Raw genomic sequence first — 26,712 nt, 5'->3', positions numbered from 1 at the left:
TACTCTGTTTGGTTAAGATTGACATCTCTGTGTAAGGATCATGTATGATAATACGAGAAGACCGAACCTCAGACCAGCTAGAGGATACCTCTGTAAGGTTGAGCCAGCTGGTATCGATCATGGTTTCACTTTGACTGGTTTGGCTCTTTTCCCAGGTGGCTCTGAATTGAAGAGTTTGTGGAGGTTGTATGAGCTGTCAGATGTTTAGGGTACGTTCTGAAAGGCCCAAGAACATCTGTTGATGTTCAAGACCAGGATCACTGTGCTGTAAACAGTGGTTCGAGAAAGGGCATCTATAAAGATAAGAAAGTGTGAGATAGGCACACCCTTTTCCTGGTGACTCAGATGGTGACACCAGAAAGAAGGAGAATGATCAAGTTTCAACATGTTGTGTACACACACACACACGCACGCATACACACACACACACACACACACACATGCACACGTATGTTTTGATGTAGAAAGCTTCTGTTGGGGTAAAACAGTGTGTTGTAATGTAGTTATTGTGTGTGTGTGCGTGTGTGTATGAAGGTAGTCAAGGGTTCAGAAGCCACTTTACCTTCAAACTAATTGATGGCACTTCGAGTAAATATTATACATAATCTTCAGTACACACACTGCTACTATCTGAAATACTCTCTGGTGTTATGAGCTCCCACAATGCTGACATACAGGTGCTGTATGTGGTGTTAGTACAGCTGTTTTAAGGAGTGTTATTGAGCTGAGCAACTGATGACTGTTCAGCGAAGGCTGCAGTGCGGTTCTTCTGTACTCGGTGTGCTATGTAGGGTATTAAGGGTCTACTTTTCAGCCTAAAAACAGAATCCGAGGAAAAAAACAAAGACTTGATGTCTGTTAGGGATCCCAGAAATGAATGAAGACTGCTGTACTGGTGTACAAAGTACCATCAGGGATCCCCACTCCCCAAAGGTCACCTAAATGCAAAGCCACCAGAATATTAATACAATTTTAAAAATCAGTATTTAATCATAAACTGTGGTAAAAGGTTGAGTAATTAATGTGACGCATCGCTAATATTAACACTGTTATTTTTGGTGGTGTTTTATAGGTGATAAGCATTATCTCCATTTTTGCTGTGAAAATGCAATATGAGCATTAAGACATCCGTGTCATATTTCACATAAGACACCTTTCTGTTTATATTTGCTTTGCATTTGGTGGTCAGGACCTGGACTTGACAGTTCTTGGTTTTCCTACAGTCCATGTCTATTCCTGGTTGCTTCACATTAAGATCAGCTTAAAATCCATCCATAAAAAAACTAATGTATACATACATCAATAATAATAGTAGGTTTCCTATCTGTTTGGTCAATGTTGACATTACTGTGCAAGACAAGAAAACTCATCAAAAGAAGCTACACTCACTGAGCACTTCATTAGGTACACCTGTACACCACCTAATTCAGGTGGTGGTGTAATGGTGTGGGAAACGATTTCTTGGCGCACTCTGAGCCTGTAAATACCAATCAGTCATCACTTGAACGCCACAGCATGTGTGAGTATAGTTGCATCTTCTAACGGTTGCTTCCAGCATGAAAACGCACAATATCACAAAGCAAGATCCGTCTCATACTGGTTTCATGAGCATGACAATGAGTTCACCGCTCTTCCGTAGCCTCCCCAGTCAGCATGAATCCAGGCTGACTGGTTTTGAAACTAGGGCCACCACTAACGACTACTTTTTATCAGATGAATCTGCCTATTACTTTGTTGATTAGGCGATTGATCTAAATGATTCGTTTTCCTCCCAAATTGTTACATCAAGCACTTAATTTTGTTATTTTGACAAATTAAGGGGCAAAACCGTCGGCCTAAACAAGAACTTCAGCATTAAAGTAGTCACCTGTGCCCTGTATTCACTGGAAATTCAACCCATGCGTAATCCCCCCCCCCCCCATCGCATGCAATGCCCCCGTCACCAGTGAGGGCGTCGTCTCTCTGATGCATGGGCAGTCAAGCCGCCGAAGCCACATCACCACATAGCCAGATACAACACATGACTCTGCAGAAGCCAGTGGCGGCCAGCACCACAACGAGGCAGTGTGGGGGGACAGCGCTGTCTACCCACCCTGGAGAGAGAGCAGCCGATGGCTAGCAGCATAACCAAGATTCAAAACAGTGATCCTCTGATCATGGTGACAGCACCTTAGTCCACTGGACCACCTGGGGCCTTTGCTGGAAATTTTAAGCTAGCAGGCAGGCAAATATAAATCATTTTGAACGCGAGGCCAAGTGTTATAATTGTGGACAAAGCGGCAGCACGTGAGCGCTCGTACGCTACTCGAAAATTTAAACAGCGTGGTCAGATGGTGTGGTGACACCTGTGTGTTTTCTCTTCAGACGCTCGTGCTGCTGTGGTATGCCTTCAAAACTTTTTTTTGTTTTGTGCTAACTTCAGTTTTTTCACCTACTTTTGATGCCCTGGGTCCCTGGAAACTTTTAAATAGCTATTTTCACAGCCTAATCGGACTCTAGTTAGAGATTATTTTGTAGCTCTGGAGTCGACCGAACTGGAGCCAGAAATGACTGACCTAATGAAGCTGTAAGCTAGTGGTAACGAGCAAAGCCATATGTCATTTAAATTAGTGGGTTTTTTTTTTAATCTAAATAAATAAAGTAATGTTAAAACAATGCGCCAGCTTAAAATATTGACGATTTAGCGGCAACAACATCGACTCTGATGGCTAATTGCAGCAGCCCTATTTGAAACATCTGCAAGAATTGTGTGGCACAGTCATGTCAAGATGGACTAGAAGCTCAAAAGAGGTTCCAACATCTTGTGGAAGAAAGGTTGCTTTACAAGCAAAGGGAGATCCTAACTAGTACGCTGTTCGGTATTGTGTTCCCAATAAAGTGCTGAAGTGCTCGAGGCTTTTTTTTGAGGTAATGGGTTGTGTAAATCAGACTTAAATATCATGATCTTTTTCATTTCTTCTCCAAGGTACACCTCCCAACCTGCCTGTAGGACGTGAGACAAAGGAGAAGTAGTTCTACCTACGCTTCTTCTCTGTCTGCTTCCAACAAAGAGAAGAGGGGCATGATGGATCATAATACAGGGCTAAACAGCATTTGGACGCTGACGTGTCACCTGGACTCCACGACGTCCACACTAGCCACGGCGGGCACACATGCAGGCAAGGGAGTTGTGTGCGGGCCCGTAGCCTTTTAAAGGACACCACTGAACATCTCCACTCGTATGGATACTGTAATAAAGTGTTCACGGTTTTGTCACCCAAGAGACGGTTTGTTCAGTTGAGTTCTTACTCTAAGTGCCGAGTGTTCGGATCACTGTCGGACTGCAAGATGAGCTTTTATTTAGGCCAGCAGACTGCAAGAGCGCCATTTTGTTCTTCATTTCCATAATTAAGGTCTTTTATTAGACGTCCCACTGGGTGTTGGGACTCGTGTGGACACTGTGGCAGCGCTCCATTCCTTTGTTTCCCTTTGTTTTATTTTCCATTCAGCTCATTTTCGGTACCCCTCCATTGTCCCATCCCTTGTTTTGTTTTTGAACTCCCTCACGTTGACTCATGCGTTCATGTCGACACGTCACTGGGGTACATTGAAACACATGCCTTGTGACTAAGAAAGAGTACTGTAAGGCAGTTAACTGGGCATTCCTGCATCAGTGACTGTGCTTTTTGCTGCTGTTTCTCTCTTTTTTAGCAATTTGCACTGAAAGAGCTTTGCTATCACTTGACTTTTCCTTTCTCTACCAAAATCTTATCACATTCAAGCCATATAAATTTTATTTTTGATGGAACTATAGGTATTTTTTATATCACAGTTTATTCATATCATATTATATTATATATGTATTTTTTATAAGACAGAGACTTACAAACAATCACCTGCACTGTGTTGGGTTGGGTTCTGCACTCAATTGCTGAGCTTATCATTTTTCCACTTCTCTTATTCCTCTTTTTCCACTTCCAGTAGTTTACACAGGAACTGTACCCAAGCAGTTAGTTAGTTTGATCATGACAGCACGTTCCTCCTGTAGCTGGGCAGACGGACAGAAGTCCCTGCCTCTCTGACCCTGTTTTTTTTTTTTGCGTTCGGACCTCTCCCCAATGCCTGCGGGTCTCAGCGTGGGCGGGGCTCTTGGAGACCCCTCCTCTTCCCGCCCGTTCCGTCCCAGCCGCTATGTGCCTGTCTCTGCGGCGACAGCCTTCCTCGTCGGGGCCACGACTCTCTTCCTCTGCTTCACGTGAGTCTCAGGCTCGCTTTGACTCGTTAGTATGCATGTTATTATATCTCTGTTATATCTGCTGGTGTCATGTGACCTTTCGAATGTCTTTCTGTCTGCAGCTGTCCTTGGCTAGCCGAGCGTTTCTCCTCCTCTATTCCTCTCTACAACGGTGTGGTCTTCCTCTTCACGCTGGCCAACTTTTGCATGGCCACGTTTATGGACCCAGGCATCTTCCCTAGAGGTACACTGCATGTGTCTGTCTGTTAAAGTGTTAATAGGTTTGTACTTGCTACTTTTATTTTAGCTTCAGTTTGTTTGTGAGAAAATTTGTCTTCTTTTTAATCCATTACCTTTTATTGTGTAGTTTAACTTTGGAGCATACCAAACCCCTACATCCAGTACTACTAAAATATGATGCGTAAAACTATTATATAAATATATTAGTAGAAATGTTTTTTTATGATCAAACCAACAGGATAAATGGGTGTCCTGTTAGGTGAGGTTACACTGTAACTAAAGCTGGAAGGACTTAATAATATTAATATTATATTTAAGTAAAATGAAATTTAGCTGACTGTTCCTGATTCAGTGGACAAAAAGTGAGGTACAATTTGACTCCGCAACAAAAACGCCAACCTACTAGGAGAGACTTTGTATATTTTTTATAATAAGAGAGGCTTTTGGAGGCTTACCTCTCCTAACAGTGCTTCCCTTCAACATGTGTGTTTCCTGCAGCTGAGGAAGATGAAGATAAGGAGGATGATTTCCGGGCTCCACTCTACAAGACAGTGGAGGTGAGGGGGATTCAAGTGCGCATGAAATGGTGTTCAACCTGCCGCTTCTACCGGCCACCACGATGCTCACACTGCTCTGTGTGTGACAACTGTGTGGAGGTATGCACATACACACACACACATTTTATTGTCAACTGGTCACATCATTGTGCCGTGTACATATTAATATGTATCACAGCAGGCTGAATTTCTATGTCTTACTGTTAGGAGTTTGACCATCACTGTCCATGGGTGAATAACTGCATTGGGCGGCGAAACTACAGATATTTCTTCCTGTTCCTTCTCTCCCTCACTACTCATATTATGGGAGTTTTTGGATTCAGCCTGCTCTACATCCTCCACCACACTAAGCAGCTGGATGAAGTTCACTCTGGAGTTACGTATCCTTTTAACTCTGTCCCTCTGTCTTGTTTCTGCATCATGCTGTAAGAGTTTTTTTCTGTGTCTCTGAGAATCTAGAGCTGCTTAGCTGTATTGAAAGGTCTCTGGCAATACAAGTAGCAAACATCAGGGTGCAGAAACACTATTAACATCCTTAACGTGAATCCTCAGTATGGCAGTGATGTGTATAGCTGGTCTGTTCTTCGTCCCAGTAGCAGGACTCACTGGGTTCCATATTGTACTGGTGTCCAGAGGGAGAACTACCAATGAACAGGTGTGTAAATTAAAAGACTGGGAAAGAATTACACTGAGGGTTTGTTGCTGAGTTTGTCAAGTATTTGATTTTTTTTTATGTAGAAATAATATATGACTGTGATTGGGGTGAAGAAATGCTCAGATGTCATGTAACAAGGTTATTTACCACCCTGTTATTTTGTCTCAGAATGTAACACATGAAAAATTAGCTTGTTTTCATTAGCAAGCTGAACCCACATATTATAGCATAGTTATTAACACTGTAACAAACACACTGTGATTCTTAACACATCTTACCGGATAGTGTTGCTGTCCCCAGGTTTTGATCTTTCTGTTAAACTATGTCAGGATAACCACAGGTTTTTCAGTGTAGGGCCCTTTAAAATTAACCACTGTTCACCTCAGCTGATCCTTGAATACCCAGTGTCAGAGATCTGTAACCAAACTTCAACCACAGTTTGACGACTTTTGAGCATATTAACATGTTAAATGAACTAAATTCTCTTTTATTCATTTTCTTTATCTTCAGGTCACAGGAAAGTTCCGGGGCGGAGTTAACCCTTTCACACACGGATGTTGCAAAAACATTTCTCATGTGCTCTGTAGCTCCCAAGCCCCAAGGTTGACATCACTACTTATTGTACACATAAAAAAGTTGAGATCAATGTTTGCGTTTGAGTCATGCATTGTCCTGAACCTGAGGATTTTGTATGTGTGTGTGTGTGTGTGTAGGTATGTAGGGCGGTTACGACGCAGTAAGTCACTTCAGGTCCAGCCTCCATTTCTGCGACCTCCACTTTCAGAAGCACAGCTTGCTGCTAAAGTCCTGGACAACGGTATCCAGCAGGTATACATGTGCACATGCGCAACATACAGAGCACAGCAATTCTGCTGTTTTGCAATAAATCAGGGCTGTTATTATTTACAAAACTATTAGACTGCTAGACTGACCACCATGTGGTCCTGCATCTGAACTGGCATGTTGACTAATAATGGCTGTAATGGCACTTAATGGCACCTTGTTGTTGCTTTCAGTGTTTAATTGTTCTCTACTTTAATAGTATATTCAATTCTGTGTTAGTAAAGGGTTTAGTCCCCTGTGAAAAATAGGATTTAAAAGCTCCTTATCTGGACAGCAAGTGTTTATTTACTCAATAAATGGTTAATATTTAAAGAAATACAAATAATTACATACAAAACATAGTGGTTTTACATCACTACGTTCTTCAAAGCTGTCCTTAAGGACACACCTTAAGGATTACTTATAGCTAAGAAGAGAAATTCTGCTTTTATTTTTACTGCATTTATTTTTACCTGCATTTGTTCTTGTATGCTGGAGTTTCTATAAGGAAAAGCAACCGTTTTGATGAGATTAATGATTTTAAATAATGTTCCTAATGTGCCTAAAAGCTCTGCTCAGTACTGTGTATATGTATATAAAACAAGTAAATAACTTTTAACATTCATGTTTAAGGTTTATTAACTCTCTAAACCTTAAAGATACAATTCCTTACTCTCATAAACTACAAAAGCTACTAGTTTCTTGGTAGTAATTCATAATTAATTAATTCATAAATAATTCATTATAATTAAGACGTACAACCCCAAAATTCTAGTCTGCATCTAAATCTGAACTGACTTTATTGCCAGCCTTAAATTTCCATATGTATAAAGTTGTCTCTGTGTCTGTGTGTTTCAGTCAAAGAGCAGTCTAGAGGCCATGGAAAGTCAGTCTACAGACGCTGATCCCCCTCCACCTCCAAAACCAGAGCACAGATATCAAGGGCTGCCTCACACACACAATGAAGGTGACTGACTGACTTACCCACCTACCCAAAAACACCTGTATACACACCAAAAACAATTAAGAATACAAACATTGTTACAGTATGACTCGCTTCGTGACTGTTTTGATATTCTCCAATCAGAGAGCAGCCTGCTGACTGAAGCTCCACCCACACCTTCATTATATAAATACCGGCCGGCCTATAGCAGTCCGGGAAAAAACCATACAGCCTTAACACATTCCAGCAAGGTAAGAACGTAAGCTCACATAAACGTAGCGTACACACACACACGCAAACCACCAGTAAAGCTCCAGATAATAAACCATATTAACGTTATTGTGTTTGTGTGGATTTAGTGTGGATTTATGCCTGTTATTTTCATTATTTCTTGATGACTCAGTGGCACACAGCCAACGAGTAAGTTTTAGCTGTGTGTGTGTGTGTGTGTGTGTGTGTGTGTGTTGTCTTCTTGCTGTGTGGTTGTATTTGCCTCATGCTATGCTCATGTCTGTCAACATGTTACTCATGGTCTTCAGTGTTGTATTGAGGCCAGCTCCGTTTTTCCTTCCCTGCCTCCTTTGATTAACGACATGTTCTCCTCAGTTCTCCTTGAAAATGAAGAGTTTAAAGGAATACTTTTCGGGGGAAAAAATCAAATATACACAATTCTACTCTAAATGCACTGGGTTAGCCAAGATGAAGATGATTGGAGTCTGAGGTTTGCTTCTTTACTTTTGAATTGAAGCTAAGAGGCTAATGTACACAACAAGTAATAGGCACTTGTTCCGCACCCATTTTTTAAAAGATTGTGCAAACTGCATGCCTACATCATTACATACTGACCTTAAAGTTGTTAAAGGGGAAGTTCCATGTATCTGTATGAATAAGTCATTGAGATGTAAACAGTCACTCGGAGTGGTTTTGTGTGAAATGCTCTGTTTTAGAGAGTCAGAATTGGTCACATTGGTAGTAAATAGAACCAGACGTACAACTAGATGATTTTAATATCTTGAAAAACTACATGATAGAACATTATAATATGAAATGATTACAGATACACTGTCTGGTGGCTGTTGCATTGCTTTATGACAGTTTTATACAAAATCTTTTGGTTTGATACATGCAGGGTGTTATGAGGTAAAATAGTCCCTCCACAAAGTCCCTTTTGTCAGATTAACCAATAATTGTACCAACATTAACATTATATATAAAACTCAGAAGATAAATAAAGGTTCATCTGTGGTTTTCACACTAATGAAAACCACAGATGAAAACACTAAACAACTAAACATGCCGTTTTGAGACACTTTATGACATAATGTTGTGGTATATTACGTAGTTATAAACAGCATTGGCCTTAAAAGCCTGAATGCTGCTGGGTAAAAGTCAAGCAATGTCATTTGGGGTAGGATTGTGTAACTTTGAATTTTTGCTGAACTATTGCTTTAAATGCGGTGATGTGTGTTTAATGGGTGTGGTTCCATTGTCATTTCCTGTCATCTGGTGATGCTGCGGTTGGAGCGTTTGGTATAGTCTCTCTCTCTTTCTCTTTGTTTCTCCCTCTATATCTCTCTCTCTCTCAGATGACTCGGGGGGACAGTATGACGGAGTCCCCCTCGATCCCACTCTCCACCAGCCATCCCAGCTATCGTTCTGACCCCAGTCTCTCAGGCCGGGGGGGTACAGGGTGGCGATCGGGAGGGGGAGGGGAGGGGGGCAGAGCAGGCTCGGGAGGGCTGGGCGGAGCCTCCGTTCTGGGTGGGCGGTCTTATCCCTCATTCACCGATACTCTCCTGCAGTCGGCGGTGGCCTCGTGCTCCTCCAGCATCCGCTCTGCGCACACCGCTCACAACGCGCTCGGGCCGCTGCTCTCAGAGGGCACGACCTCGACCAGTTACAAGAGCTTGGCCAATCAGACGCGAAACGGCAGCCTGTCCTACGACAGCCTGCTGACGCCTTCCGAGAGTCCCGAGTTCGAATCGGCCGCACACGAGCTGTCTCCACCCAGGCCACAAGCGCCAACCTCACTCGGCACCGCCCCCTTAATGGGTTACTCCTCCCCTTTCCTGTCCGCTCAGCAGAGGGAGGGCTCTCTCCAGGCCTGCCCTGCCCCCCTAAGACCCTCCCCCAACAGAGCTTTCCTGCGCCCCACAAGCCCGCCCCCTTCCCGAGCTCCTCCCCCTATGTCTCCTCGCGCTCGCTCATTGGGCTCCCCTCCTCCCGGCTCCGCCCCTGGCAACAGTTCTCTGGGCAAATCTCTGTCCTACACAGGCGGAGCCGACTTACAGCAGCGGGCAACTAACACTGGTGGAGGGACAACCATGCCAAAGTGAGTAACGCCCTCCCCCCAGATCTCTGCTGTTCCATCTTTCCATTAGGGATGGGCATTTTAATAGTTTCTACTGCTTGATTATCCTTTTTTTAATCATCTCGTTTAATCAAATTACAAGAAGAGATACCTCAAGGAGAATTTTTTATATTGCTATGACGGAAATGTGAGAAGTTCAACCGTTATTTATTGCGTGCAGCTGACATACTTTTTTTGTTAGTTTTTTTTTTTTTTTTTGGGGGGGGGGGGTTCTTTCCCTCCATAAAATGAAGCAAAAAAGAAATGTTTTCACCAAACCAGTCGCTGTCATATTATCTGTTTATACCTGGATTTGAGTTCTCCTCTATTTTGTTAATAGTATCAGGACAGACTGAAGCTCACCTCAACTTTGATTCCATCCTTTCTATGCAAACTATAAGCAATACAGTTCAGCCTTTTTGATGCCAGACTATAAACAAGCATTGTCACATAACTTTTAGTTGATCATTATGAAAAGTATTTTGCCATGTTTCCGTCTCCTATTTCATGTATGATCTTAACCCAGTATCACTGACTTCCCTGACATCTGCATAATCTACCAGTCTAGGCATTCAGTTTGTTTAAGGCACCGTCCACACATACTATATAGGACAAAAGTATTGGGACATCTGCTCATTCTTTTTTTTTTCTTTTGAAATCAAGGGTGTTAAACAAAGAGTTGATCCTGCTTTTGTTGGAGTAATTGTCTCTACTGTCCAGGGAAGAAGGCTTTGCACTAGATTTTGGAGGAGGAACATTGCTGTGAGGATTTGCTTTATTTGATGTGGAGAGCTGAGCAAGTGCAGTAGCCAAGTTACTGTTACAAGTTATTGTGCGTTATTCAGCTGAACGCTACAAACTGTTCATGAGGTTCGGGCATTTTGGGCACTCCTCATTCCTTGAGAAGGGAGCCTGGTCTTGTGTGACTGTAAATAACTGCCCGGCTGCGTTGCAAAGATGGCAGCCTAGTGAACAGACTTGCCTATATGGAGATATGTCCAGAGGTTCGCTAGTTCACTAGCCATCAGCAGCCGGGGCCCAGAGAGAGCACAATTGACCCTGCTCTCTCTAGGGTACGTAGATGGCACTTTCTTCCCACATCAGTTCAGTGCAGTGCTGGCCGGCACTGGCGTCTGCTGGCTGATGCATCAGAGTCGGACACAGCATTTTCCTCCAAGTGTGATGGTTGCCTGGTGATTAACAGCACTTCGGAAAAAGAGGTGCTGGCTGGCTGTGTTGGTCTACAGCCTCCAGTATTGGGAGCATTGCATGTGACAGGGCTGAATATGTATGGTTGGGTAATTGGCAATCCAAAATGGGGAGAAAATGGGTAAATATTAGAAGGAAAAATAATGATGTCTAATATTTAATATAATATAACGTTTTTCAAATCAGACTTAATTAGAGTATTTATTAGGTAGTTTAAATAACCATGCCCATCCCTGCTTTCCACTCTTTACACCCCCACACTATCTCTTTCCAGAGTGATGGTAAAGTGTGACATTCCTGCTGAGGTTCTCTGTTGTATATTCTGTTCCATTAAGTTGGTCTCTCTTCCTGTGTTCAGTAAACTGATCTCTATCTCGATCTTCCAACAAATCATTCCCACTCACCTCCTGCAATCTCCTTCTTTGCTCATATCTCTCGTCCTACCTTCATGTTCCCTGTTACCACCCTTCCCTCCTTCTGTACTCTTCTGTTCACGTTTATCCGCCTGCTCTCTTTCCTCACCTGTCCCGCCTTGTGGCCGTTAAGGATGACTCTGTCTCTGTGCTAAGGTTTGTCTCTCTTTGTCCGTCCAGTTTGGTACAGCTCATTAAATTAAGTGTCTGCAGATGTGCTTGAAGATGTGTGTGTGTGTGTAAGTGTGTGATTGTGTGCTAGCGTGATTTCGTTTATGATAATTAGTGCATGATAGTAGTATGTCACTCTCACCGTAGATCACTGTAGGGGTTGGCGATAAGGCCCTCAGTTATCAGTCACCAGCCTTAATGCATTCAATGCCTGTATGTCCAAAAGGTTGTAAGCGTCTGACCTTCAGATCATTCTTCTGATGATTCCTCTGAAATCAAGGGTATTAATAAGTAGTTTTTCTTCCTTTTCTGTAGTAACAGCTTCTACTGTTCTGGAAAGGCCCTACACTAGATGTTGGAACATTGCTATGAGGATTTGATTGCGTTCAGACATTATACTAATAAGTCAGGTACTAATGTTGATACTGCTCGTCCCAAATGTATGAGGAGTTACATCACTTCAAAGAACATAGTTCTCCTTAGCTTAATTTAGGGGGGTTTATACCCCTCTAGCTGATGCTCTGACATGGTGACCTTAGGCTCATGTGCAGATGTTCCAGAATATCCCTTTCTATCTCCACTGCTTTTAAAAAGGAGATTATACAAGCTATGTGTGTTTATTTGAACACCTGTGTTACCAATTGGTGCACTTTAAAATAGCTTAAAATAGTATTCTGTCTGGATACTTTTGGCCATACAGTGTACGTGGCATTGTCTTGATACTGAAGATGTTGGACCATTGGTTAGTTCATATCTCAGTATCAGTATTTGTTCAGTGTATCACCCAGCCCAGCCCTACCTCACTGTATGTTTTAAGGATTCTCAGCCTTAACAGAAACATGCTCACTAATCACTCGTGTCTTCTTTCTTCCTTCCAACCAATCAGCTCTACCAGTAGGCAAAGCCTGGCCAATCACAGCGCCCATTCACACAAACCTTCGGGTGGGGTGAAGAAAGTGAGCGGTGTCGGTGGAACAACCTATGAGATCTCTGTATGAATGGTCAAAATGCGATACCCAGGATCCACATCGCAGAGCTTCAGCGGCCCAAGAACACTTCAACCAGATAAGCCAAAAAAAGAAAAGTTTTAAAAAAGTACAAAGACTTTAAGGCAAAATTCACAAAAGACTTCAACAGACAGATGCATCAGTCGGCCGATCGCTGGAGAAGAACGCTAAGAATCATCTGGACCAGTGAAGAACCCTACATGCTGTGTTTTTCTTTTCTTTTTTTCTTTTTTAAAATTTCCTTATGGTACATGAAACTCCACAGATTCTGTTACATATTTAAAGAACTACTTGTTGTATTACCAGTTTTATACTGTGCAACTTCAGAGAACCGATCTCTGAAGGCTGGTTGAGTTTCATCCGGTCTGGAGTCGCTGACCTTGGTAGACGGGATCATGAGCAGTTAGTTACAGATAGTCGTAGGCAAGGATTGATTACACATTGACTCCAATGGAAATCACGGGCTTCTCACTGTCTTCTCAAGTCAAGTCAACCAGTTAAGTGTTTGAAAGACTGAGGCATGAGTACTTGCGTTTACTCAGCGTTCCCTACAGCCTCCACTTCTGGACTTTCATTTGAATTTTCCTTTTTGTTCTTTTTTGTTTGTTTGTTTTTTACATTTCTTTGTTTCCAAATATAATTTTATACAGGTACAAATATAGTATATTGTAAGAATTATTGAAATATTGTTTGATAGGAAAAAACGCCAGCCAATAATAGTAGCAGGTAGGCACATGAGGTGTGAGCGAGCGCTTTAGGGGCGAAGGTTTTTTGTTTTTATATAATTGATGGCTGCATCAGCCAATCGGAACCCAAGCTGGAATTATCAGCCAAAGAGTTCTGGCCAGGGACGTTCTTGTTTGGGCAGACAGCACACACTTGGCCGATAGGAGTGAATGTAACATCTTCAGAGCACAAAACGTTCTTTTGTGATGGAAGGTTCTAGAAAGATCTGTGTGTGGTCCACAAGATACTCCACACTAGATCTTCGGACCTGGTTTGCCAGTCCCTGGAGAGTTTAATGGTTGGCCAGATGGAGGTTCTGGCCGCATGTTGGCGCATGCTGGTTGTCTAGTACACCACTGAGACTGGGGAAAGTGATAACGTGAGAACTATTTTACTTTTTTTTTTTATGTTTGTTGGTTTTAGTTGGTGTTTGTTTTAATGGGCAGCGGTTACTAGGTTAAGAGCTGGAGTACAAGTTGCATTACTGCCCTTGAAAGCTGTGTAGAGTGTGTGAGTGAGTGAGTGAGTGTGTGTGAGTGAGAGAGAGAATGACAGCAAGATGGCAAGATAACTGATGTCTCAAAAACCTCTACAGGAGCACATTCCAACTTTTACCCTGTTCACAGAGTCTGCTAAGGTGTGTGTGGGTGTGTGTTTGGGTGTGTGTTTGGGTGTGTACGCATAGAGAACTTGATGATTGGAGTATGTGAGCGAGTTAAGCTTTGGGGTCTGAGGACCAGCCACCGGTCAGTGCAAGATATAAAGAGCTTATGCAGTGACACACAAAAGTATTTTTATTGATAATCTTCTTGTCATTTCCACCATGGCCTTATGAAGCCTTTTTAACTGTAACTTAGGGTCTAAAGAGCTCTACCTGCACGTCTGTTAAGCGGAAAGACAACTGAGCAATCAGACGGAGAGAAGGATGTACCGAGTTGTAGAGGTGAAGTGCAGACTTTTTCTACCCTTCTGTATTCCTTTAATGCTGGTGACACCGAGTCACATGAGCCAACACATTTCCAACAGAACAATAAATAATACTGCAACACTGAAGTTACCGACCTGAGTGTTCTCCTTATTGAAAACGCTGGACCTGTAAGCGAGTGTGAACGGCTCAGTCCAAGCATGTGACTGAAGCAGTAGATCGTCTCGCCAATATCGGTCTCCTTTAGGCAGATTTCGTAGATGGTGTTATCTGACTCTCTGGCTCATCTTGTTAGACAAGTTATAAGCAACAAGTAACATGTCAACAAGTCATGGCTGAGTCAAGGTATCCGATAGCTGTTATTGGTTCAAACAGTTATTAGTGCGATCAGAAGTACACTATATGGACAAAAGTATCGGGACACCTGCTCATTTATTGTTATTTTCTAAATCAAAGGTATTAAAAAGATCTTATTCTGCTTTTGTTGGATTAACTCTATCTTATCTCTAGTCTCTGCCATCTAGATAAGGCATGTTCAAGATTTTGGAGCATTGATGTGAGAATTTGCTTGCATTTTGCGACAAGAGCATTAGAGGGGACTAGATGTTGGATTTGCTTGAGCACCATCCATCATTCCAGAGAACACCGTTCCACTGCTCCACAGCTAGAGCAGGTTCATGTTAATCTGCTTCAGAGAGTTCTATTCTATTGGCAGTACTTCCCTACAGGGACTAGACAAGCTGTGTGTGTGGGCGCATCTGCAAATCTGTGTAAATAGGTGCTGAATGCATTCATTAGAAGGGGTGTTACTTACAATTATGTAAATGAACTATAGATTCCAAATTTATCTTTATTAACTTAAACTGGTTTTACTGGTAGAATCACTGACTTTCATGTGCTACCCAGTAGAGAGTGTATTCATGTACAAAAAAACAAAAAAAAATTTGGCTCTAACCAGACAGGACACCACAGTCCTCTTCCTCACTGCCTTTACTCCTCTAAGCTGTGCTGTGAGGAGAGCTTTCCTTTTACTTGTCTTTCTTGCTCTCTGACTCTTCTCCTGGTGTTTTGATTGGTTGTTCATCATGGTCTTCCTGTGGAAGGAATCCCAGCTCCTCTATCTTCTCACTCCGCCCCTTGCCAAGCTTTTTACACTTCTCAAAAATTTCATTTAGGTTGAATTCACGAATTATGTTTTCCTGCAGAGACAAAAAAAGGAATTTTTCAAGGCTGAGCCCACCAAGGACTTCTTTTTATAACCTGAGCTGTAATTGGGGTAAAAAGTGTGTCCTAGACTGACCTAACCTAAGCACCCACATCAACCACATGTTTAAAGTCTGAACCTTGACTGTAGCCTGGAAAAATGACTGAAGCCCAACCGAGGTCTGCCTGAACTCGACTAGACCAACCGAGGTCTGCCTGAACTCGACTAGACCAACCGAGGTCTGCCTGAACTCGACTAGACCAACCGAGGTCTGCCTGAACTCGACTGAAGGCCAACCGAGGTCTGCCTGAACTCGACTGAAGGCCAACCGAGGTCTGCCTGAACTCCACTAGACCAACCGAGGTCTGCCTGAACTCGACTGAAGGCCAACCGAGGTCTGCCTGAACTCCACTAGACCAACCGAGGTCTGCCTGAACTCGACTGAAGGCCAACCGAGGTCTGCCTGAACTCGACTGAAGGCCAACCGAGGTCTGCCTGAACTCGACTAGACCAACCGAGGTCTGCCTGAACTCGACTAGACCAACCGAGGTCTGCCTGAACTCGACTAGACCAACCGAGGTCTGCCTGAACTCGACTAGACCAACCGAGGTCTGCCTGAACTCCACTAGACCAACCGAGGTCTGCCTGAACTCGACTAGACCAACCGAGGTCTGCCTGAACTCGACTGAAGGCCAACCGAGGTCTGCCTGAACTCGACTAGACAAACCGAGGTCTGCCTGAACTCGACTAGACCAACCGAGGTCTGCCTGAACTCGACTGAAGGCCAACCGAGGTCTGCCTGAACTCGACTAGACAAACCGAGGTCTGCCTGAACTCGACTAGACCAACCGAGGTCTGCCTGAACTCGACTGAAGGCCAACCGAGGTCTGCCTGAACTCCACTAGACCAACCGAGGTCTGCCTGAACTCGACTGAAGGCCAACCGAGGTCTGCCTGAACTCCACTAGACCAACCGAGGTCTGCCTGAACTCCACTAGACCAACCGAGGTCTGCCTGAACTCGACTAGACCAACCGAGGTCTGCCTGAACTCGACTGAAGGCCAACCGAGGTCTGCCTGAACTCCACTAGACCAACCGAGGTCTGCCTGAACTCCACTAGACCAACCGAGGTCTGCCTGAACTCAACTGAAGGCCAACCGAGGTCTGCCTGAACTCAACTGAGGGCCAACCTAGACTGAACTACACAATTCAGTCCGAACCTGACTGTAGCCACCCCCCACCTACCAGAGACTGAATATAAAATGTTCCTGATGATGGGGTCAGTGTCATCAAGAAATGAACAGTTCATCAAAATAATGTAATCAAAAGCAAATGAAATACATAAAACTACTCTCAGCTCTTTACCTCTGTGAAGCTCCAACTCACAGCCCTTCCCTTCTTGTCCACTTGAGGGCGACGCATGTGCTCCCGTCCACCATGCAACAGCAGCAGAGAGGGCAGCTGCTTGGAGAGTGGGGAGGGACTCACCTTATACCTGAAAAGAGAAGAGCCCATTCTCAGGGTCAATCATGTGAGTCAGATTACATTCTAGATTTTTAGGCAAAAGGAAGATGCCATACTTCTCTGCTACACTTGCGTATCGGCCAATGTCTATTTTTCCAAATTTCAGTCCAGAGCAGTTATACCTGCCAGACAGAACAACAGTTAAAACAGACCAAATCTATGAGTTCAGATGATGAACAGAGTGAAAGCTGTAGACATTACAGTGTAAATAATAAAACAATTATAATCATTTTATTACAATGAATAATTTATTATTTACAGTTGTAATGACAGTAAATGACTATAAATAGGTTATGTCCACAAGTTTGTGGACACCCCTTCTAATATATGCTTTCGGCCACTTTATGTTGCCCCCGTTGCTGACACAGATGTGCAAACGCACACACACACACACACACACACACACACAACGTAGCTTGTCTAGTCCCTGTAGAGAAGTATTGTCAATAGAATTGGACTTAACAGCAGATATAATGAGCCTGTTAGCACCATGCTTAATGCCAGGCATGGGCTAGAGGAGTATAAAGCCCCCCATTATTACGCTGTAATGATGGATGGTGCTCCATCCAATACTTTTGATCATCCTGCATTCTGACTTCACTAACACTCTTGTCACTGAATGCAATCAAGTCCTCACAGCAATGCTCAAAACTCCAATAGAAAGCCTTCCCTGGACATTCAAGAGCAGGATACACTCTTTTTTTTTTTTTTAATGCCCCTGATTTCAGAAGAAAGAGCAGGTGTCCCAAAACTTTTGTCCATATAGTGTATTGATTATAATGTAGTAATTTCCTGAGAAAAATAATACAAACATTTTAAATATTAAAAAGTTATTAAAAGTACTGAACTTATTGTTTCTTATAAATAATGTTTTATTAGTAATGTTGTTTTATATTTTAGAAAATATATAAATATATATAATAAATACAAATAAAATGAATTAAATCAATAAATGTCACAATTACAGTATCTATGCAAAGCTGTAAAGCTGCAAAGTTTCTGATATGTTGCTGTTTGGTGTGCGGAATATATGCTTGTCTTACTTCAGTGAAAGATCTGCAAAAACAGGGGCGAAACACTGGCACTCTGGAGACCAGTTGGCATAAAACTCAACGAGCCACGTTACTCTACTGTCCCTTTCCAGTTCTTCCTAAAATCACAAAACGACACAGACAGTGTTTAACAATCAAACAGCTGATAAAGAGTGTTAAACAGCAGTCTGTAGTTTAATGATGCAGCTCAGTTATCAGTGTAATACTCACATCTAAAGTTTTGTCGCTGAAGTACTTGATGTACTCTGGGCCCATGTAGATGGGAGGCTTACATGTAATCAGGAACACTGCAGTTTCACAAGATTATACAGATAGATGGATTATGTGTTCACACCATAGAGCATGCACGGCATTTAAGCGTGTCCAGTTGTTGTAGTTTTTTAATTTATTAATTTATATAATAGCAGTCAAAGGTTTGGACTCACCTGGTTGAATGTGTGCTGATAATGACCTTAAAACTCTTGATCCAAAGGCTGAGGTGACCATAGTTTCCGATAGGATGTCATGGCTAGGAGGATTGGCTATTCTTTAGGGCTATTAAGGCTATTTATTTGTCTTGATAAACGAGTAAGTGTTGATGTATTAATGCTCATTAACATACTGTAGCTGCATGGTTTGACAGGTTTTCTGCTCACACACACACACACACAGACAGCCACAGTCCTACAACTTGAAGACCTTGTTTGAAACCCCCAGCCATGACATCCTAACTACAGTGGATATCTGTGTGTCCCCAGTGTCCCAGTGTTTTTAAAAGCAAAATATGGTCACCCTAGCCTTTGGATCTACCAGGTGTGTCCAAACTTTTGACTTGTACTGTATAAGTGTATTTTTACAAAAAAGGGCTTTCAAAGGGTGGGATATATTAGGCAGCAAGTGAACCGTCAGCTTGTGAAAGCAGGAAAAATGGGCAGGCGTAAGAATCTGAGCCACTTTGACAAGAACCTAACTCTGATGTTCTCGACGACTGCAGGGTCAGAACATCTACAAAGCATCAGGCAGGTCTTCTAGGATGCTCTCAGTATGCAGTGGGCAGTACCTACCAAAAGTGCTCCTAGGAAGGACAACCAGTTAACCAGTGACAGGGTCATGGACCTCTATGAATTGCTGATGTGATCGATGGAGGCCCCACCTCACAACTTACAGGACTTTAAGGATCTGCTTGGTGCTAGATACCACAGGACACCTTCAGGTATCATGATTCTTATTGTACTTGGTGAAATGTCTCACATGTATCAATTCCCCCCTATTTCAGAAACTCTAAACTTAATGCATTGTTTATTTACCAACACACAGCGTGAGATAGAGGAGGCCAAGTCTCAAGTCCACTCTGAAGAACAACACCACGTTAGCCACCTTACTGAAGAGGAATATGTTCCCTATGTGCTGCTCCAGAGTTACTAGTGACAGAGTGAGAGAGAGGGAAGAGAGAGGGGATGATACTGGGTTAATTCAGCAAAGGTACACATTATTCACACATGCCACATGTACAGTTAAGAGCAACAGCTTCTGTGTGAACTGGATAAGATTTGAGAAGAGGCCTTTTTACAAGCCTGGGACTTTCTGGAATTTTACGACATATAAAAACTTCACTCACTCGCTCTGCGGTTCTTCATCATGACAATAGCACTGAGAAACATGAGGATCTCCACCTCCCTCTGTAAAAGATTCCAATGTGAAATGAGCCAAATATATAATCTTTCATACAGTTTCAACAGTTAGTTCCGGTCACGCGAGCTGATTGGTTGAGTAGCGCTCAATGGTGAAATAACAACAATTTTTATTCACAAGCTCTGTATCACTCCGCTGAACTATAAAGGTTAGATGTCTAAGGGGCATAATGACCACCAGTCCTGATCCGAAGTCTTCTAGACCACACAGAGAGAACAGCCTCTCCTAAAGAGATTAAAACACAGGTGGTCAGATGATCAATAGTACACCAGTCCAAGCTATATCCTGGGAGCCAAGATCTACTAACACTACTGGGAGTCTGCCATGGATCTGAGCGGGCACCCCACCTTATAAACCAGCAGGTTTCAATTTACACAATTCTACACTGTAATTCTGTCTAGTCTTAGATGTTGGCAATATTATTTTTTATTACTATTACTATTACTAAACCTGAATTGTAAATTACTAAATTACTAAATCTGAATTGTAAATTATATTTATTATTATATTATGTAGAGATCTGTCACTTCACATATCCTAAATGCACATTACAACTAGTTAAATATTACAACTGATACATTAATAATACAACTATTACATTACAACTAGTTAACTAAATGAAATATTCTGAATTAGTATTATTACTGGAATCATTACATACGGATATATGGACCTTGAATTACAGTGTAATTATCATTTTCTACTAGTAAAAAAGTAACTGGAGTTTTTACTGGTAGAAATGAAATTACAGATAAGAGAAAGTCAAATTCAAGCTAAAGTAAATCAATGCTCAATCAATGAGGTTCTACTAGTAAAAATATGTTAGAGGTCTTGAAGTTTTACAAATAAGAACTGAGTTAGGACTCACTAGTATTGTTGGTGTGATTTTAGGCTAAAAAGGCTGCATACAGCCGGGCTGTTATTTCACGATTACACCACGCTCCCTCTCGCCTATTGCTTTAACATCCAAACACACCTGAACAGGCTAATGATGGTTTTCACTGGTAAAACAAAGGGTTCAGTCTGATTACATTATTCATATGTAAGTGTAACATCTACATACTATAAATCCTGGTCCTGGAGATCTACCACCCTGCAGCGTTTAGCTCCACCCTGAACCTAACACACCTGATCCAGATAATGAAGACCTTTAGGAGCAACTGAACTTTAGAGTCAGATGTGTTAGATCTGAACTCTTTAGGGTGGTAGATCACCAGGACCAGGATTGAGCAGCCCTGCTGTAAATGATGAATTATTAAATAGTTAAGATGTCATTCAGTGTTTTGGTGTGAAAAGAAGTTCTAGAGAAGCTTACAGATTCACTGAATAGTTTACAGAGGTGCTGAATGGAACCAAAAAAAAAACTTTCATATCTCTTAATGCACTCAACAACATGGAAATGAAGTTTCTGTCTGATCCCTGAGACCGAACAGCCCTGTTTTACTTTGACTGAAAACTGGTCATTATGGATAATGAATAGAATTCACCGTACAGTATGTATTGCAAACCTGGGTTCTGTTTATAACCACTGTATAGAAATCCACATCAGTGAAGCAGCATTTCACACAAATCAATATGAATTACTGTTTACAGCTTAACGACTGATTTAAACAGGTTAATGAGCCTCTCTGAGTGCTCTGAACACCCAGCACATTATGCAGCTATCACGGTCTAGACAGTGTGAGGAAAATCCATAAAACCTGCAGTAAATCCTAAACAATAAACCACATGGCAGCACAGACACCTGTGATATCTGCATGAGAATCAAAATGCTGGCCTTGTTACGATCCCATGATTGAAATTATTACAATATATAATATCTAAGGCTGTCTAATGCTGTAGGTTTTGCCACTCCTTTTATCCTCTGTGCAAGCAGAATCCACTGATGGTCGAGAAAAATTAACCACATGGCAGCACAGAATTAGATATAAAGTATAGCTAAAATCGAAATAATACTGTGTGTGATTGTCACGTTAAAACGATACAGACAATATATCGTCCAGCTCTTCCCACGGCCTACAGAACATCATCAAAACAAGCACGAGTAACAAACTGAATGGTGAGAGAAGGCCAAACTAACCAACCCAGTCAAAGTCACAGGAGTTGCCGTCTTCTCTTTGTGATGGTAAGTGCTCACACACTCCTGGGCATTTCCTAACAGCCAGAAAAGCAGTGGACAGAAGGAAGGATAATAAATAGTATGGTCGCAAGAGCCATTTATAAATCTTCGGGAGGTTGTAGAAGAAATAACAGAGTCCAGTGATCAGCCCCATGGTCAGAGAAGTATCAGCAGTGTGGCACACTACATGTAAGAGAGAAGGAAACAGAGAGAGGGGGACAGAAATAGGCCGGCGACAGCTGCTGGTTACACAGAGCAAAGCTGGTTGGCTGAATTGTTTGACTTGCTGACACATGAGTGCATCTTGGGTAGCCTACAGCTTAAAGGAGTAGTCTTTTAGTTTTCAGATGTATTATTGTGTGTGTTCATTAAATAAGCTACTTGACATAGACAGCGACCAGAGCAAGGATCCAACCCCAACCCCAGGCCCTATAAATAAAAAATCTAGTGAGTGTGAGTGAATAGGTGTGTGTGTTACTCAGCAGTGGACTGGCACCCTGTCCAAGGTGTGTTCCAGTCTCTTGAACCACTGTGACCCTGACCAGGACAAATGGAAAAATGAAAAAAAAATGTAATAAATACATAAAACAGCAACTTTTAGATTGTTTATTTTAACTTTGACTAATCGAATACTTTTCCTGATGTCACTAATGCTCTTGTTGCTAAATGCAATCAATCAGATCCTCACAACACTGCTGCAAAATGTAGTAGAAAGCCTTCCCTGGACATCTATTGCTATGGTCTGTGCTAGGTAGCTATAAAGTTAAAAAATAATAATAAATACACATTTTTAAAATTAAAACAGCAAATCTTATATGTTTATTTTAGCTTTGACAAACAAAAAACAAACATTATTAAAATTATTATTATTTAATTGATTTAATTATTATTAAAGGCATTATAAACAATATATTATAAGGCAGAATAAACATTTTTTAAATGTGTAAAAGTAAAATGAATATTGTTTTAAAGAATGTAAAACAAATATAATAGAAAAATAATAAAAGTAAAAATAGGAAAATAAGGAACGTGACAAAATTGAGAAACGCCTTACGAAGAGACGGCGTGAACCAGTAGAGGTTCCGTAGTTGACGCGCAGCTCTTGGCGGGTAAATGTGAATGTAAACAGTGAGCGGGGAGAGGCATGGAGGAGGACAGGCAGAGCTCTGCTGCAGCTGAGCCCAGTTTATCTGAGCCCGGTCGGTCCAGTGGAGGTGGAAATGTATCGGCACAGGCGCCTGGGCCTGACAGTGGCTCGGTTAAATCCGGGGCAGCTGAGCCGCGGAGGAGCAGACTGAAGATCTTCAACAAGCTGATGGAGAAGAGCCTCCAGCGCCTCGGAGCAGATGCGGGGTGCGTTCACTTCCACCTCCTGTGTGTCCGAGTACAGCAGCTCCAGCAACCCGAACAACACGGAATAACACTAAATCATCCCCTGCTGGATCAGATCAGTTCGGCAGGGTGTTTCTGTATGAACCAGCGTCTAGACTTCAGTAGCTGCTTCTTATATATCTAATATTTAATATTTAATATTTGAGATTTGCAATGATGTCACTTTGCTTCCCTAAATAACCTTTGTGCTTTTTTTATTTATTTTTTTTAATTTATTTTTTTAATGCTCCTTGGATCAATTTATAATGTGCACTGATGAGCCAAAACATTAACACTAGTCTCCTGATGATCCTCTGCATGCCACCAAAACAGCTCCTTCTACAAGCCCTCTAAAGCAGCCCTTCTGTGTCCACCATCGTCAGCATCAAGTCCTTTACCTCCTGTCATACAAGTGACTCTTCAGACCAGGCGACCTTTCACTGCTGCAAGATCAGGTCCAGTCCAGGTGCTTGTGTGCCCATTGTGCCACCACTGTTGATGGTGGACGGGGGTTAGCATGGGCACTCCCAGTGCAGTCCTTCTGACAGTTCCGCTCAGATGGGATTGACTTTACCGCTCTCACGTTGTTTTGTTGATTGTGGTTTTTGAGCGGACTGAGACAGTTACCGTCTGACACGTGTCCCTGAACTTCATATGTGCCACTGCTAGGGGATGAGGAACGCTGTTTGCTTCATCTATGAGTTTTGGCTCATTGCTGTAGTGAGATCAATCATAAGCTATGATGTATATCTTCATCATGTATTGAATGAGGTCATGTTTAAATTTTTTAATTTTTTTTTATTTTTTATTTTTGTTGTTTTTACATTGATGAGGAGACTTTATTTAAAAATCAGATTTTAATTAAGCTATATTATATTGTACTTGGTCAATCATAATTGGCTTTTTTTGTTCTATAGTTTTGTTTGGTTGAACAGTGTGATACTATACTTAGGGTTGGTTTTCTGAACCCTTTGGTATCTGCATGAGATTCTGCATTGACATTATCACAATATTTATAGTCAGATGCTGTATATAGTCAGATGCTGTATAATGAGCTTTTTATCCTACTTTGTATTCCCAGTTTCAATAGGTTTTGCCACTCCTTCCATCCTCTCTGCAAGCAGAACCCACAGATGGCTGAGGTCATCCACAAACAGTTTATCAGCGATCTGCAGAAATCTATACAGGTGATGTGTATATATTTCCATATACAAAGATATTTAACATTTTCTGAATGTATTCAACAGTGTTACAGATTACAGTTTAGTGACCATAGGGTAGCATGTTTTCCAAGTATGCATGCTCTTTGTGGAGGTTAGCATTATGAGTGAATAACACAGGACACAGTGTTACACTGTTTTTGAGAAACCAGCCTAATGTGTAACTGACTGTGTGTGTGTGTGTGTGTGTGTGTGTGTGTGTGTGTGTGTGTGTGTGTGTGTGTGTAGGAGGAAATAAGCACCATGATAGAGGAGGGGAACCTGGAGGTGAAGCTGGAGGAATTGGATAAACTGGAGGAGTTGGCTAAGGTCACGCCTGAGCCTGCCTGGTATGAAGAGTAATCAGATTAGACCCTTTTAGACCCTCGCCTTTAAGCTAATAGAAGCAGTTAATTTCACTCACTATGTGAGCTTGGGGTTAAAAAAATAGTAAAAATTAACTGTTGGCTATTTTTGTTGTAAAGAAATCAAAACTTATCATAAATCATGATCAGTGTGTCTTTACTAATTTTCATTTTTGGTTAATGATTACAGAACTGGGTATATGGATTCCTTTGGTGAAATTTTAATAAAAAAAAAAGTAAAAACAAGCAAAACCATAGTTTTAGGAATGCATTAGTTAATTTCACTTGTATAATCAAATTTCTGTTATTAATAATTGTATTATTAGCACCCAGCACTGTTAATTAGTAACTTCTTTAAATCCCCTTCATGGTCTTGTCAGCTGTATAGTACATCACACCTGTAAACACATACCCACACACCCATGTGGCTGAGATTTGACTTCTGCACGTGCTTTGCAGGCGGCCGAGTGGCGATCCTGAGCAGGATGTGTGTAGTGTGCTGGTCTCGTATCATCAGGGGCAGGAGGAGTACATGCGCAGAGAGCTGAGGAAACTGCAGAAGGAGAACGCAGCTCTGGCTGAGGAAGTGCGGGCTGGTCGAGAGGCTGTCACACACAGTGAGCAGCGCATCGCTGCGGCAGTAGATGAGTGGAAGGTGAGAGAGTTGGACACAGATCAGTGTTGGTGTGTTTACTGAATTGTTAAAGCTGTTCATGACTATTACATGTCACTGAAGGATCTGTTTGGTTAGGGCTGCAGACTCTGTGCAGCCAGTGTCAGTCTACTGAATTGTTACTAGAGATGGCATGTCTGTATGGAAGCATGTCTTATCCAGTACTGGAACAAATCCAGCCTGAATTAGCAGTAATGGTCCTTGCACAGAGATAAAATAGCATATGAGTTGTTTTGTGTTACAGTGGTGATCTTTTTTTTTCCCCAACAGATTTGTAATAATGAAAAAAGTAATGAGTACAATTTTAAAGGTTTTAAAATAATTAAGTAAAAAGTATGTTAGGAGTACTAGTATTCAATTTTGGTGATAATTAAATACAGGAAATTAAGATTACAGTTGCAGAACTTTAAGTATAGTATTAAAGGTTTTGTAAATGTTTTGTAATGTGCTTTTTCTTTCTCTCCACAGGCATCTGTTGCTGATTTGGAATCATTCGTGTTGTCACTTTGTCCATCTGAAAACTTTGAGTCTCTTTAATCTCCTGTGCACCAAATCAGCTTTCAAATAGTTAAAACTAGGGATCTCCCAATCCGTTGTTTGCCCATCAGTCTGAACGTGCTATTCCTCTGTAAAATTATTCCACACTGTGGACTTGAAGCAGTTCTGTTGTCTTCAAAGTATAAAGTCTGTTAGTAGCGCATAGAGGCGGCCAGAGGGTGCTCTACTTGAACACAGTGGTAAAAACTAAGGATCTGAACTACCACTGGAGTCACTGGATTGGATACACGTGACATTCCTATATTTCCTACTTTTATTTGATTTATTATTATTGTTGTTGTTATTTTTAAAAACTTCAGTTTTGTCTGTCATCTGTGATGTTGTATTGAATTAAATATTTTTTTTTTCTCACCTATAATTTGTCTCTTTTGTGGATCTTTGGGGAAGGAAAAACCTGCAGAGGTGATTTTATTGAGCTCATATTTTACCATTTTGCACTTCTCCTCTTAAGGTCCACTTAATATTACATTTTAGGGGTTGTACCTAAAACCGTGAGGATTCATGTTTACATGCCATGTATTTATCACTTGTAATCAAACAGGTGGTATTTGTTACTGGATGTTTAAGATTGGAATATGTAAATGACTACTGTTCTGATTGGCTGCCCTGTATGTCGCATCATTCAAAAAGCAGTCCAGCTATAGGCTCTGGTGGTAGGTGGATACATATAGATGTACCGCATTTCATGACCGCAAAAAAATTAATTGGCTTGTTTTTGTAGCTTAATTTCTATATAAGCCATAATG

The 26,712-nt window shown here is 41.7% G+C and overlaps 3 protein-coding genes across 6 annotated transcripts in view; 2 read left to right on the top strand and 1 right to left on the bottom strand.

Annotated features, from left to right (window-relative positions):
* The window catches only part of zdhhc5b (zDHHC palmitoyltransferase 5b), an 18,501-nt gene extending 4,134 nt beyond the window's left edge, over positions 1–14,367 (top strand). For 2 of the 4 annotated variants that reach the window (XM_072662954.1, XM_072662955.1), the window contains exons 2-12: positions 2,966–4,234; positions 4,336–4,457; positions 4,952–5,109; positions 5,218–5,390; positions 5,563–5,665; positions 6,176–6,267; positions 6,379–6,493; positions 7,346–7,454; positions 7,575–7,681; positions 9,017–9,762; positions 12,460–14,367. In XM_072662954.1, the coding sequence (XP_072519055.1) occupies positions 4,098–4,234; positions 4,336–4,457; positions 4,952–5,109; positions 5,218–5,390; positions 5,563–5,665; positions 6,176–6,267; positions 6,379–6,493; positions 7,346–7,454; positions 7,575–7,681; positions 9,017–9,762; positions 12,460–12,571 (1,974 nt within the window). In that variant the 5' untranslated portion in view covers positions 2,966–4,097 and the 3' untranslated portion in view covers positions 12,572–14,367. The other 2 variants (XM_072662957.1, XM_072662956.1) reach the window with 2 other exon arrangements.
* Positions 14,368–15,259: 892 nt separating this feature from the next.
* tmx2a (thioredoxin-related transmembrane protein 2a) lies at positions 15,260–21,954 on the bottom strand. Its single transcript, XM_072663712.1, has 8 exons — positions 21,766–21,954; positions 19,608–19,668; positions 19,297–19,410; positions 18,221–18,297; positions 18,002–18,108; positions 17,015–17,080; positions 16,800–16,929; positions 15,260–15,430 (listed from the first exon to the last, which is right to left on the bottom strand). The coding sequence occupies exons 1-8, from the start codon at positions 21,952–21,954 to the stop codon at positions 15,260–15,262; spliced, it is 915 nt and encodes a 304-aa protein (XP_072519813.1).
* Positions 21,955–22,940: 986 nt separating this feature from the next.
* On the top strand, positions 22,941–26,226 carry pmf1 (polyamine modulated factor 1). Its single transcript, XM_072663866.1, has 5 exons — positions 22,941–23,153; positions 24,253–24,358; positions 24,620–24,720; positions 25,195–25,390; positions 25,877–26,226. Exons 1-5 carry the CDS (start codon positions 22,945–22,947, stop codon positions 25,943–25,945), a joined length of 681 nt encoding a protein of 226 aa, XP_072519967.1. The 5' UTR covers positions 22,941–22,944; the 3' UTR covers positions 25,946–26,226.
* The last annotated feature ends 486 nt before the right edge of the window (positions 26,227–26,712 follow it).

Source organism: Salminus brasiliensis, chromosome 19 (genome assembly GCF_030463535.1).
Source record: "Salminus brasiliensis chromosome 19, fSalBra1.hap2, whole genome shotgun sequence".
Taxonomy (NCBI): domain Eukaryota; kingdom Metazoa; phylum Chordata; class Actinopteri; order Characiformes; family Bryconidae; genus Salminus; species Salminus brasiliensis.
This window is presented reverse-complemented; position numbering and strand designations above follow the sequence as displayed.

What these genes read in the sequence shown, in the direction of transcription:
- tmx2a (XM_072663712.1), bottom strand. Translation starts at nt 21,954, where the DNA reads ATGGGGCTGATCACTGGACTCTGTTATTTCTTCTACAACCTCCCGAAG. An exon ending in CTATCTCACGCTGTGTGTTG is followed by an intron (nt 18,298 to 19,296) that starts GTAAATAAACAA and finishes GTGAAACTGCAG; the next exon opens with TGTTCCTGATTACATGTAAG. An exon ending in TCAGCGACAAAACTTTAGAT is followed by an intron (nt 18,109 to 18,220) that starts GTGAGTATTACA and finishes TTGTGATTTTAG; the next exon opens with GAAGAACTGGAAAGGGACAG.
- pmf1 (XM_072663866.1), top strand. Translation starts at nt 22,945, where the DNA reads ATGGAGGAGGACAGGCAGAGCTCTGCTGCAGCTGAGCCCAGTTTATCT. An exon ending in GTCACGCCTGAGCCTGCCTG is followed by an intron (nt 24,721 to 25,194) that starts GTATGAAGAGTA and finishes CGTGCTTTGCAG; the next exon opens with GCGGCCGAGTGGCGATCCTG. An exon ending in CGGCAGTAGATGAGTGGAAG is followed by an intron (nt 25,391 to 25,876) that starts GTGAGAGAGTTG and finishes TTCTCTCCACAG; the next exon opens with GCATCTGTTGCTGATTTGGA.